The sequence below is a fragment of the Phalacrocorax aristotelis genome, chromosome 1 (genome assembly GCF_949628215.1).
Source record: "Phalacrocorax aristotelis chromosome 1, bGulAri2.1, whole genome shotgun sequence".
Taxonomy (NCBI): Eukaryota; Metazoa; Chordata; class Aves; order Suliformes; family Phalacrocoracidae; genus Phalacrocorax; species Phalacrocorax aristotelis.
In genome coordinates this window covers 214,775,502-214,789,144 of record NC_134276.1, presented here as the reverse complement: position 1 = coordinate 214,789,144, position 13,643 = coordinate 214,775,502, and the positions used below count along the sequence as shown (strand labels likewise).

The 13,643-nt window shown below is 51.8% G+C and overlaps 1 protein-coding gene across 5 annotated transcripts in view; it reads left to right on the top strand.

The window, feature by feature from the left end:
• Nucleotides 1-13,643, top strand: part of PFKFB3 (6-phosphofructo-2-kinase/fructose-2,6-biphosphatase 3) — a 43,265-nt gene that overhangs the window by 13,359 nt on the left and 16,263 nt on the right. Inside the window, exons 1-2 of one of the 5 annotated variants that reach the window (XM_075081665.1) lie at nucleotides 7,565-8,184; nucleotides 13,391-13,516. In XM_075081665.1, the coding sequence (XP_074937766.1) occupies nucleotides 8,106-8,184; nucleotides 13,391-13,516 (205 nt within the window). In that variant the 5' untranslated portion in view covers nucleotides 7,565-8,105. Of the gene's footprint in view, nucleotides 1-7,564; nucleotides 8,185-13,390; nucleotides 13,517-13,643 lie in introns of those variants that run through there. The other 4 variants (XM_075081668.1, XM_075081664.1, XM_075081669.1 and 1 more) reach the window with 4 other exon arrangements.

The following is a 13,643-nucleotide window of genomic DNA, read 5'->3' as shown; positions in this document are numbered from 1 at the left end:
GCTGTGATTAATCTGGCGCATGCTGCTGCCCACAAGCGCCTCCTGGATCAGCAGGAATACAAACCACCACGGTTTCTTCCTGAGAGCTTTGTACTGTAGCTCCTTGCGTTCTTTGAAGAGATTCCCCAGCATCTCCCAGGTGCCTGGCTTTGTGACATCGTTGCCTGCAAGTCTTTAGAAGCCTCTTGGTCACCATGGCAATGCTGAGGTTGTCACTGGCCTGGGCTTGTTACACCATAAGGTGAGTCAGCCCCAGAATGAAAGGCCACAGCCTTTGCGATTGTTTGATTTAATAACCTGCAACGATGAGATAAAGATCCAGGCCCTTAATGAAAGGTGGGTGTTAATAAGACATTAAGAAATAGTTCAATAGCAAAGACCATGGGATAATGACAGGCTATGATCTCCAGAGGGTGACCATCTTCCACCTTAAATGGGTTGAATAGACTCATCCATTGGGGGTTTCATGTCCACCACTGGGGCCCTGCAGGCAGGAGACCAGGAGATCTGCACCCCAAATGCAACACTGGTCTGGCAACTAAGCTCTTCATGAACGCAACCAACTTGAACCATTGGGCACCACCATGGAAATGGTTCCTATAACAGTCTGTGCTTAGAGGAGGGCTGACAACTTAGCTCCTTCCCGTTGGATCTCCAACTTGCTGCATCACTTTGCATCACAAATTAGGCCTGGATCAGGTGTGAGCACATGGCTGTATTTCTGCTGGTTTGTCTGGAGAAGGCACCACAGTAACATATGCCAGGTTTATGCTGGCAGCAGCAGGAGGGGTAATATCTGATCTGGCAGCTGGGACAGAGTAACCCTGTAAACACATTTCTTTCAAAACAGCAGGGTTTTTGTGCTGGATCGGTCCTTTGTCACAGGCGGTCGGGGCATTTGCTTAGGGACCAGGTAACCTGAAGTCAAGTTTAACATCTTGTGGATTTACACCCTAAATCAAATCCCAGGACTTTCAGTGAGGATTTTCACACCCTAAAATCACTGGGCAAACGGGGAGGTGTTTCTCTGATGTAACTGGAAGTACCTGGGAGTAGGAGGCACAACCCAGCGTCAGGCTGGTGTGAATATTGGCTTCTCGGAGTCACTGGTAGTGCCAAACCCTGGGTTTTGGCTCTCTGACTGATCCGCACCCTTCAAGCCTTTCTGTTTGGACCAAGCCTGAAATTTTGCAGCCAGAGTTCATTTCAAGGAGAACCAGCATCAGATTCCCAAGATATCCCCAACCGCTTGCCATCTAATTACCCTGTAACCACTTTTAAAAACCCGTATTTGTCTCAGCAACCTATGGAGACAATTATCTTTATGATTTAGCCCATATATGTGATGAGTTTTGTTTTGCACTAGCCTTGTAAGGTCAGGAACTTTCACAGGACATTGCTCAATCCTCCTAGACCCATTTCTGGGCAGACCTGCCAGCATTGAGAAATGTCCCTGCTCCAATGGATGTTGCAGGTTCAGAATGTTATTTCCAAATTTATTTTTTTTTTAGAATTACAGAATGTAATTCTCAAAAATTATAGATGAAACTCCTTTCCTAGAATTTTAAGTAAGAACATTGGTCTGGGAGGCTCCTTTGGAGTCATCAGTCCTGGGTGGTTCCTTTGGGGTCATCAATCCTGCCTATGGGACACCCATCTTATACCGCCCCATCTCTGGCCTTTACTGGGTCTTCCCAGGGACCCTCCAAGACCTGAGCACAGTTGGGGGCACCCACCTCTCTCTGGGGACCATGGAAGGAGCCTGGAGTGATTTTGCTTCTAATCTGCGGAATCGAGATTAAATCAGGCTCTCATCCTTCCTTCTTCCCCATATTCATCACGGCCAGGCAACGCGTTTGCAACTCTCCCATTTCCTTTCCTATCTACCTTTAACTCACCCGGTTATAATGTAACACCTCTAGTTAGGGCACAAATCTGGCATTGCATCTAGCAAGGCTGATGGCGTAGCACGACAGAGGGTTGACTTCAGGCAGGATTTACTGTCTCTGAAATAGTTTCTGCGTTGCACCGAGCACGACGGCGACAGCACGCAGGGGAGCTCAGAGATGAGCAAAAGCAACCCGTTTCCCACACGGGCTGTTGGTTGAATATGGCTGAAAAAGCACTTAAAGGAAATTATAGAGACCCCCTTTTTTGCCAGTGGACAGTGAAATTATGTTTTTTACTGCCTGGGTAGTACTCATCGTTGCAAGCGAGGTCACGTGCACAAGAGAGCTGATTTTTGCTGCTTGTTGCTTGAGTGTTGGGAACTGCTGCCCCGTGCATTTCGGCAACCCCTTTGTGGCTTTTCCCTCCTCCTGGCTGCCAGGAAAGGCAAGGTCAGCTCCTGGTGTGGTGTTTGACTAGGGCTGATACAGCAGGGGTGAGCAATGCCCTGTGCCTCTGCTGGGGTTTTCCCTTCTCGGGCTCAGCACTTGTTTCTCAATGTTGGAGACTGAACCCCTTTGAATTTTCCCCTTCTCTGCTTGCAGCTGTTTTTAAGAAAAGCTCTACCCAAAGGCATGCGTGCGGCAGCCCTGAGTGCTTGCTCTGACGGTATTTGAGTGCTTGGCTGTTAGCAACTAGCTGAATTTCTTACTGTCGAGGAAGGAAAATGTTTCATGAGCACGTGAGATCCAATTACAGAGTGCAATAGTCACAAAAACTGGACGTCTTGTCCCCGGATGGGGGAACGGGTGTATTTCTCCAGTGTTTGAGGGATGGCTCAGGGGCAGCCCCGAGGACGCAATGTTCCCTGCCTTGCCCGGATCCTGCACCCCGGGCAGGGCTCAGCCCTCCCAGTCGCAGACCCGAGAGGCGTCAATCGGGAGCTCTCTGATTTCACGGTAGGGGACTGTGAGTGCCGTGCTGAGCGGCATCCCATAATCACTGCAGGAAACCCTGCCTTGAAATAATATTGTGAAGAAACTATTTTTTCTGGTTTGTCTTCCTCTTTGGCCACCAGTGGGGTTGATGCTGCAGGTTTGATACCATTGCGGAGGAAAGGGAGCGTGTGATTGCAAGGACAATCTGGGGGAGGCAAGAAATGAGGAAGGAAAAACCAACTCCTGAAGAGGAGAGGAGAGAAAAAGCTCTTTTCCATGGCAGAAACACCCCCATGCGTTACAGGGGCTGATGCAGGAGCTCGTTGCGGTCCCCTGGCAGTGGGGCTCTGGCAGGATGAGGGACAGGGTGATCTGAGGAGGGGGAATGGTGATGTCCTGATGATATACGTATGGTTCACACTTCGCTCCTTGTTTATTTATTCTTGTAATTGAAATACCTGTGAGGGGCGAGGAGGAGAGAGGCAATTGAAACCTGCAGACACAAAGGACCATGAACTCCAGCTGCATCGCCAAACCCATTAATCAGCTCTTTAAGCAGCCTTTGCAAAACCCTCCCCACCCTAAGGCCGACCCTCAGCAGCTTTTGCAGACTTCAAATCCCTGCAAAGAACGCGCCATCAGCAGCAAAACCAGCTCAGCATCCAGCGGGGGAGAAGAGGAGGCAACCACTTGGTTTCCTCCCTGACCTTTTTGAAAGCCCCTGATTCCCCTAAAGCATTGTAGGCATTTTTCTCGACTTCTCCAGGATCCCACTGATTTTTTTTTTTAAATGCAAAGTTTAACTTTTCTTTTTCCCCCATAAGTGTATAAATACCCCTCAGTCAGCCCAGGGGAATAATATTCTCTGTTGCACAAGGGTGTCATTAATGCGCTAACAAGGATTTGGGCAGCTGCTGCCTGGCTTTTGTAACCTCCCTTCCAGGGTAGGGACAACTATTTGTGCCCATGTGCAGGGATGAATGTCACGGTCTCCTGACAGATGTTTTGCAGAAGACCTTTATTCTCAGCTTTTCATTGCTTATACATCTTTTCGACACAATCCTTATGCGATCACGCGCACAAACGTTTCTGTTATTCGTCAGCTAGCTCTAAACACGCGCCTTACGCTACGTTCTGATAGGCTGCTCTTTTTGCGCGACTTCATTTGGTTTTGCTTACTTAAATTCTTCTTGGCATTTCCCAAATTCCTGTTTCTGTCTTTTACTGACGCATAGTTTCAGTTCAAGGACGTGTCAAACAGTGCTAAGTCATTTGCAAATTCATCCCCCACACCCATGTCCCAGGCTGGTAAACTGAGGCCACGCTGGAAATTGCTGTGGGTTAACTGAGCATATGTATGGCTGCATCTTTACAGTGATGTACGCACAGCTCCCAGCCACCATCTCCAAATTTTAACCCTGCAGAGTTGCTGGGTGCAGGGTTGGACCGCATGACTGGCATCCCATCACGCATGCTGCACCCTGTTCCCTCCATGCCACATCCTAAGGAGACGGTCCATGTTGCAACGAATATAGGCATGAACGTGACTTGTCCTTTCCTTCCAAGTTTCCTTTAGAGGGGGGAGAAAGAAAAAAAAAGAAAAAAGAAGAGGATGAATCATTGCTTAGTCAGAGTTGGGGCTCAGCAAAGCAATCGCTGCATTTGCCTGCATTTTTATGCCGGAGGAAAGGTGCCAGGGGAGGCTGACGGGTGGTCCCTTGGTACTGGTAGGTTCTTCCAAAGGGGACGGGGAGTTTAGTCCAGGATTGTGCTTCTTGGGCCGTATCCAGAGCCTAATTCCACCGTTCGGGGCAGGTTGTTAGGTCAGTTTGGTGTTTGAGCAGCAGAGAAACAAAAGGAGGAATTGAGGGGTTTTGGCTTTGGTGTTTCAGAGAAGTTCACAGCCTGTAAACCCTATAAGAGAAGGGTGTCCATCCTCACAGGACTGGGGTTTTTCACCCTTTTCCACCAAATTCCCCTCCTTTGCACTGCCATCCCCTCTCCCACCCCTCTGGACCTGCCGCCTCCAACCATCGAATTCTCGGGGTCATTTTTAACTTGTCTACCACCAGGACCTGCAGATTTTGAGCCCTGGTGTTACATTTATACCCCTGTCCATTTGTATTTATTAAATCTCTGCAGGTTCCTGCTATGGGGTAGGTAAGGCAGCACCACCGGCGAACACAGGCTTATTTATTCCTCCTCCTCACCTTTCATCACCCAGTGAAGCAGAGGATGTGGGGCAGCATCGCTGGCTGTCCCCTGGCACACCGTGCCCGCCGTGGCTCTTAGCAAGCTGACGCACCTCTAACTAACAGCATCTGACCCCTTCGGTGTATTGATTTCTTGAAAAATCGCTGAGCTAAGCACCCCATGGGCTTCTTTCACAGCAGTTGTGAGCAACAGCTTATTTACTGGTCCAGGCTCTATTTATAGGGAGCTGTGCTTTGGCACGGCACGACTCGAGAGGGGAAAATAAACCCTCCCGGTGCACCCAGAGCTGTCCTGCCACCACCCTTTCCCCACAGTGAAATCGCCTTATAAATAGTAACGATGCTTCTTCCAGCTGACCTCGCTTGGAGCAGCTGGGTGCCCGTGCCTTTGAAAACCAGGCCATTTATTTGGGAGTTGAAGCTTTCCGCTCCAGTTATTTAGGAGTTTTTAAGCCAAGAATTACTAGGTGGATCTAATTTGAAGTGACTGTGATTTTAATTCAGGCAGGGTTTCGCTTTCAGGCTCCTTTCGGTAATGTGGGGGTGGTGATTTTTGAAGAGATGAGCTGCAGAGAGGAGAGCTGAGCGGCTGCAGGAAGGGGGGATGCCCAAATGCCTTGCCTCGTAACATCACGTGAATTTTTTTCCTTCTTCTGACTCACATTTTAGCCAGAAACCACATTTTTGTTGCTCTCTATGGGAAAAGGTCTGGGGTTTTGGAAAAAAAAAACCCTCCTGCCCTTTCCCGAGGTTGAATTTTGTGCACGGTGGCCCAGGGAGGACTGTCGAGTCTGGCCCCCATCCCTACCTTTACCAGCCGGAGCACTCACTGCTCTCCCCCATCTTCCTTCCCACATCCCAGATCTCTGGCTCTTTTCCAGCTCCCTCATAGTAGCTAATTTTTTTTTTTTGCCTGTGAATATTTTTTTCCTGCGTAGGAAAGGGAAGAATTGTGCATCCATCTTGGCTCCATGTAAGGAGGTAACCAAAAATACGTTCTTTTTAGATCCGTTATAAAAATATAAGCGTTTGCTTCTAGAGGAGGAAAGTTCCCTATATGATAAAAAAAAAAAGGCTCTTGAACAGTTTAAGTATCCAAGATGCTACTTCTTGGGCTTTACATTTTCAAGCAAAATTTGCTTTATTATACCCAATCAAAGCTCCCACCTCTACAGCTCTTCTCAGCTGTGAGATATTATCTCAATATGATATATTTTCATGTTTCCCCACCGTGGCATGTTGCCAAAAGGACCCCCCACCCCGGTGCCAAGCGGATCCACCCCATTGAAGGGGCTGCGGGGGGTGGGGTGGGTGATGAGCACCTGCACCCTAGGGGTCTTCAGCATCTCCAAAGTGGTTTTTCTGGGTGGCACCAGGATGTCCCCAACCCCTCTGCGCTGCGAACGTCAACTTCTTTGGGGTGTTATTATGGCTGGGCTGCTGTTTGCAGCCTGATTTAAGGTGGAAGGGTCACTTGCAGGAAGCTGGCCACTGGATTATTATTAATAATAATAAATAATACAATAATGCGAATAACGATGTGATCGTGCCCGTTTGGGAGCGAAGCTTCCCCGGGAGCATCCCCAGCACTGCCGCCACTTCGCACCCCCAGGAGAGCCGCTTTTTGCGGGGGTCGAAGAGCGATGCGGGGGCCGACGTGGGGTGTCCGAGCCGCCCCCGCGGCTCCCTCCCGGGCCCTCCGCGCCCCCGTGGAGCCGCGCGGGGCGGGGCGGGGCGGAGCGGTGGCCGCGGGCGGAGGCGGAGCCGCCGCCGCAGCCGGAGCATCCCCGGCGGGGGAGGCGGCCCGGCCCGGCCCGGCCCAGCCATGTGCGACGTGAGGGACGTGCCGGAGCGCAGACCCCGGCCCTCCGCCGCCCCCCTGCCCCCACTCCCCCCCCCCGCCGCCCCTGGGCGGGGGAGAGGCGCTGCGAGCGCCCCCGGTGCGGCAGCCGCCCCGCAGCGCGGGGGGGGCGAGGGGCGCGCTTGCGCATCCCCCCATCCCACCCCAGTTTAGTTCACCTGTTTTTGGCCTTTTAACTTTATTTTTTTATTTTACTGTATTAGTTTTTAACTATTGTATTTCATTTTACTTTTTATTCTTTATTCTTTCATTTTTTTGCCTTTTTTAAAAATTTCTATCCTTTTTTATTATTTAACGAGTTTAATTTTTACATTCTAACATATTTCACTTAACTTTTTTTTTCTTGGAGACCCGCATGCACACACACCCCCCCCCCCTCCCCGGCACAGCACTCAAGGCACGCTGATGGCCGGTCCGTGTGTCCGTCCCCCCGCAGGAGAACAAAGGCTCCCCGGGTGCGGCGGCTCCTCCTTTGTCCCCGCTGCAGTGTGGGGGGCCGGCGGCAGGCGGCAGCGCGGGCCCAGCCCCGCCGAGCCGCACCCCCCCCCTCCCTCCGCCCCGCTGCTGCTGCTCCTCCTCCTCCTCCTCCTCCTCCTCCTCCTTGTCCTCCTCCTCCTCCCCCTCCTCCCCCTCCCCGGAGGGCGGGCGCCGCCGGGTCCCGGCCGGCCTGGCCGGGTAGAAATAGGCGGGCGCCGCTGCTGCCGGCTCATTGCGAGCGGAGCCAGGGGCAGAGCAGCACCGCCACCACCGCCTCCTTCCCCGCAGCAACCAGAGCCACCCCTTGCCCGGCTGCCTCGCTTTGAGATCTTCCTCCTTATTTTTTTTCAAAAACCAAAAGGAATTTTTAAACTTTTTTTTTTTTTCTTTTGGCATCCAGATTTATATCAACGTTAGCGGCCGGACTCGCCTTCGCTCCCTCCAAACACGCAGCGGCGGTATTTGCGCCGTTCCTGCCGGCTTTGTGCCCTGAAGCCCCGTCCCTCCTCCTCCCCCTCCGCCGTAAAGCCTTTACGAGACTCCGAGAACCATCCGAAAGCGCCGCAGCCCCTTGTTTGAACCACCCCAAAGCGACGACTGCAACAAAAAAACCCAAAACCATTTTTTTATCTCATATATTTTTTCCGCCCTCCTTCCTCTTTTTCCTCCCTCCTCCCCCGCAAACGCATCAAGGTGGCCTCGGAGCGCAAAAAGACCTTTGTTTTAAAAATGCCCATGGAGCTGACGCAAAGCCGCATCCAGAAGATTTGGCTTCCCAATGACAACCGCCCGGCTCTGCCCCGCCGCTGTGAGTACGGGCACGGCAGCACCCCCGGGGGATGGGGTGGGGTGGGATGGGAAGCAGCACACCTCTCCCCCCCCCGCCCTTCCCCATAATATCCATGCAGCGTGTCCCCCGACCCCCCCTTTCCCGGTGCATCATCTCGCGCTCTGCATCCCACCCGCTGCCATCCCGTGACTCACCCCCAGCCCGGGGAGCTGGGGGAAGGTGGAAGCACCACATGGCAGCTCTCCCAGCCCCCCCCCGCCCCGGAGCGGAGGATGCGGAGAGGCGCTGGGACACGCGTGTCCCAATTTCCACCCACCCCCCCACCTCCATCCCTGGGATTAAAAGGGAAGGGAGCAGGTTGCTGACCTCGGCACCCGGATCCCAGCTCAGCTGGGGTTTGCCAGGGTGTCTGGCACCTCGCTCTGAGTGATTATTAATATTTTTCTGGTGGATGGAGGCAGGATTAGAGCAATAGATTTGGGGGGAAAAAAAACCCTCCAGCTGTTTGTAGTTGACCCTATGCTGTGCTTGGGGTGAGATAGCAGGCAGGTGGAGGAGAGGGCAAAAATTCACGCTGAAACTCTTGCAGCGGTTTCCCTTCTTTCCAAAGCTCAGAAAGATGCTTTTCAAAGCATCTCGAGTGGTTTAAAACCAACCTCCGCGCTTAAAAGGAGACTAATGAAAACACACGCTTAGGTCACCCCGGTGTTACTATAAAACAAATCATGAATCATAATACAATACTAAAGCACAAGAGGCAGCTCTTTCAACTCACCCAACAGCTAAACTGACAACCTGCCCCTTGTGCAACTCCGCCTAACTCTAAATAAGCGTCGCAGGAATCCGCCGATCCGGGGCTGCGGGGAGCCGGGACGGAGGGGGTGGCCCTTCGCAGCCCGGCGAAGGGTGGAAGTGGTTTGGGCAGTTGGGTGAATCAGGCTCTCCACTGCTTTGCTTTAGAGTCGCTTTGGACATTTATTTCCCTTGGCTGGAAAGTTCCCTCTTTCAAAAAGTAATAATAATAATAATAATAAAAACCCCATGGATTTGCCGCATGCGCTGCCCCATGGCTATGGGTCGGGCGAGGGGCGGCTGAGCCCGGCAGCCGATGTCTGCACATGCAGCCTGTGCCTGGCAAGGGCCGCTCCGCAGCAGAAGCTGCTGAGGAAATGGCTTTCAGCAACAGGCTGAACATCTGGGTTGCCACGGGGCTTTGCTTTTAGTGGGCTAAAATGTCTCCAGGCTTAATGCTTTGCAGATGTATCTGGTTTGATTTTTTTTCTCGAAGGCTGGCACCTTTGAAAAAAAAAAATCCCTCGTGTATGCAGAGCCTCCCTGTGTTTTTTTGCTGCTTTATTCACCTGGTTTCTCAGAGGAGCAAATTCCCTCTGTGGCAGAGCAGAAAACTAACATACTTTAATATATTAAAGTCACCGAGGGGCTCATTAGTACCGTAACGTGCCTTCTAATTATTTTCTCTCGGGGCGGGAGCAAGCTATGCTGGGCACCGTTCGCTGCGCTCTATGGGAAGAGCATTACCGGGCTTTTCTAGGTTTTATTTTAAACTCGAGGCGCTATTAATTCCTCGGCGGCAACAAAGAGCAGAGCCACAAAGGCGGGTGGGAATGGAGGTATAACAGGCGCGAGGTCGATGCGGTCCCAGGGGCAGAGGAGGGAGCGGGAGCATCCCTGGGAGCATCTTCAAAAAGCTCCCGCCTGGCTGCACCCCGCGTGTGGAATAATTAGTCCGATTGTCCGCTTCCTCGTCAACGGGAGGCTCGAATGGATGCGAAGAGATGCCTTCATCTGGCCTTTTGACGGCGATCCATTAAATTGCTGTCAAGCTGCACGTCTCTCACGTAGGGGCTGGGAAAGTCAAGTCGTCGCAGGCGGCTGGATGGGCAGAGCCAGGCGAGGGGAGGGGGATGCTCGAGGAGGAAAGGGGCTGCTGCCGCCTTTCTCCCTCCCATCGCCCTGGCTCGGAGGACGAGGGCATGAAAATACAGTGCACGCAACCGCAGCTCGCACGTCGGCAGGGTGATAGCAGTTCCACGCGTGTTCGTGCGGTTGTGCGGCGCAGGAACGCGTTCTCGCTGCGTCCGCAAAGGTGTCGGGGAATTGCAATGGGAAAGAAGCTGGAAAAGGGGAATGCAAGACTAACGTAGAAACATGTGGCGTGGGCTTGCGGGAGGGGGAGACGCGGGGGCGCGTTTCTTACGAGAAGACAGTAAAAATGCCTGAAGTGGGGAGATGGTGGTTTTATCTAACCTTTTATAGAAGCAAATTTGCTTCCTTACTTTTTTTCGCCCCCTTTCCTTCCACCCGCTCCGGTGAACCATGAAAGCACGTCGGTGCTGACTTCCTAGCAGATAGAAAGCACAAGTGACCAGCTGCTTCTAAATATCCTGACTGAGCCTTTCAAAAGTCACCCCTGACCTTGACTTACCTGAATAGATGTCGATAGCGAGTAATGAATATGCACTGAAATCCCTGACAGCTTTCCAGCAGTGGTGAAAAGAAATGATGAATTAGGTCTTTGTGAAGCACTGGGAGAAAAACACTGGTTTCTGTTACAGCCCTGATGCAAAGTTTCCCCGGAGGCTTTTGTGATTTTAGCTGGGTTTGGGCTCAGATTCCTGATAAAAAGGTGCATGCTCGTTGCCCTGGTGTTTTGGGAGGTGCTTCCCAGCTCTGGAAACAGATACTTTTTCACAGTCCAAGAGGAACCTGGGTCTTCCCTTTGGCAGCAAACTGAACTGGGGAGAGGTTCCTCAAATGCAGGTGTTTTAACTCCTGCGGCACCATTTGGAGGTTACACTTCTGCACCCTCGCAGCACCAGCTCTGGGTCTGTCTCAGCTGTCTGGAGCGAAGGGACATGAACAGTACCTGGCATTGTCCCTGTCCTCTCCTAGTGCTATTACTTTGATGGCCTCAAATCCTCCTGGCTCCGCTCTTTGAGATCCTTTGTTTGCTGGCAGGTAGCGAAAGGAGGAGTTTCTCTATTCAGGTATTATTCCTTCCCCCCTCCCTTAATTTAATATGCCTTTGTTGTGCAGCAAAGGCTTGGACCTGTAGGTTGGTTGAGGATGTGAGATTGTTAGAGAAGGGGAAAAAAAAATATTTTTCTGGATATGTTGCACAGCTGCCTTGGTACCCCAGCACAAAAAATGGGCGCTTGCTGCTGAGATCAGTGGGAGCTGGCCCGGGCTTTTGAAATGGCAGCACCGGGGTTGCAGGCAACACAAAGGGAGCAAGTGTGAGGGCAGCTCCAGCCTGAGGAATTTGGAATATTTAGAGGGAAAAAAAAAATCTCTTAGATAGTTTTCGCATCCCTTGCCTGCTGAGTCTGCTCTGGGGAGACAGCCAAGCAGATGACGGTGGGTCTTCTCTGCCCTTCTGGGCACAAGTGCTGTAACTCTTCTCTGTGGCCTTAATTCAGTTTCTTTAGCTGTTGGATTTTTTTATTATTATTATTAGAAGGGGAAGGAAATCCCATATGCTTTGCATGCTTTCCATATACCTCTCCACTTGTTTGCCCTTCCCAAATCTCTGAGAAAAATCTACCCCAGCCCACCTTGCCATCCCTGGGGAGCCCCTCGCATCCCTAGATCTCTCCACCACCATCTTCTGGTCCCACCTGCGGATGGCTGGGATGGGCAGGCAGAGCTTTCCGCCCAGACTGTAATTAAGCTGCGTTTTTATGGCTCTGCCACCAGCCACTCACTCCCTGCATTCCTTTCCTGTGAGGTCTCCGGCCTCACCGGCTGGATTGAAGGGTGGTGAGAAATCCCCCGGAGGGTCTCGCCTATTGGGGCTGGTCTCTGCCTTTGCCGGGGGGGCTCTTGGCGTGTCATGCCGGGTGGCATGAAAGGCTGCTGGCTAATCCAAATTCCATTAGGCATCGTTAAGATCTCCCTTTCCTGTATTTAAAGCGCTTGGCTTTGTGCCCTGGCCTTTTTTTCTGTGTGCAGCACCATGTGAGAAGCAATTCTGCAGGGCAAACCCTGGAGAGGAGCAGGGGTGAGACATGGGAGAGGGATGCTGCCATGTTATGTGGTCCACGGCGTGTGCGGTCTGGATAGTCTGGCAGCATCCCATGGTGCTGGGACCAGGCTGTGGAGGACTGAAAAAATTCCCAAAAGGCATTCCCAGTCTTGCAACCTCAGCAATTTCCTCCAAACTGAACCAGGAATTTACTTTCTAAAGTATTGGGGGCAGGGGAAGTGGTCCACCTGGGCAGCCTGGCAGCTGATTTATCTGCGTTTTGGCTGTGCCATTCAGGTGAATTGGAGAGGAGTTTCTCTTCACTTGCCAAGTCATCACTAAGTAATGCTTCTGGATTTACTTCCAGCTCTTCCATATGGATCCTCTTTACAACAACAACAAAAAACCCAGCTTAAAACGGGTTTATGAGGAAAAAGGGATAAGTGATTTGTATATCTGTATATCTGCTTTCAAATGCTGGTTGTCCAGTCCTCAGGCCCTGCTCTCTTCAGAAAAAAAACCAGTTAGTTGGTTGCATTTGCATGTGTATCAGCTGGCAGAAGTTTTTGGAAGGTGCTGTGTGGGGGTGAAGGTCTTGGTGCAGACATTCCAGCACAGCAGCCATATCTGAAGTGCGCTGCTCTGAGGAATGGACCAAAGTCCTTGGCCATCCTCTAGTTTTTCACAGAATCGGCCAAACTGCAGGAATGGGAGGTTGTGTTTGCCTTGATTTTTTTTTTTTAAATGGGAAAACTGAGGCACAGTGGTCCTGCAGGGAGCCTGCGGCAGCTGCTGATTCCTTGCCTGCTTTGCAGCCATCAGGATGCTCTCCTCTTGCCATGGCTGTCAGGCTGTGACTTCCCCTGTCTGGGTGGCACCACAGTGAATTTGGATCAGCATGGCTTAGCTGGGGCAGTTGTACCTCACTAGTGGGCAGCCAAGAAGCTGTCCACCGTGCCCCCTGCTCTGACATGTGCTCCTTCAGCAGATGCCATTGCAAAAACGAGTCAGTGGTTCGCCTGCACAAGGTTTTGGTTGGCCAGGCTCATGAGAGGGGTGCACAGGAGATGCTGCAGAGGTGATCGTGCACGGGAAGCAGAGGCTTTGGGTTTCCTCTAGCTGCTGAAGAACTTGGGGAAAGGTTGGGTCAAGTCAAGAGCAAGTGCCTTGTAGGCTTGACACAAGATGAGCTGGAGGATTAACAGCTGCTCATGTTGTGCTTTCTCTTCCTTCTTGTAGCCTGTGGGCCGCAGCTTGCCAATTCCCCCACTGTGATAGTGATGGTTGGCCTCCCAGCCCGCGGGAAGACCTACATCTCCAAGAAGCTGACTCGCTACCTCAACTGGATCGGTGTCCCAACAAAAGGTGAGGCTTTCACTGGCTGCCTGGGGAAAGGACGAGGTCTGGGTCCTTGGGAGATGCTCGAGTAGCTTAGTCTCTTGGGGAGTGGAAGCTGGAGAGGGAATCTTTCCAAGACCCTATAGGCCAAGTA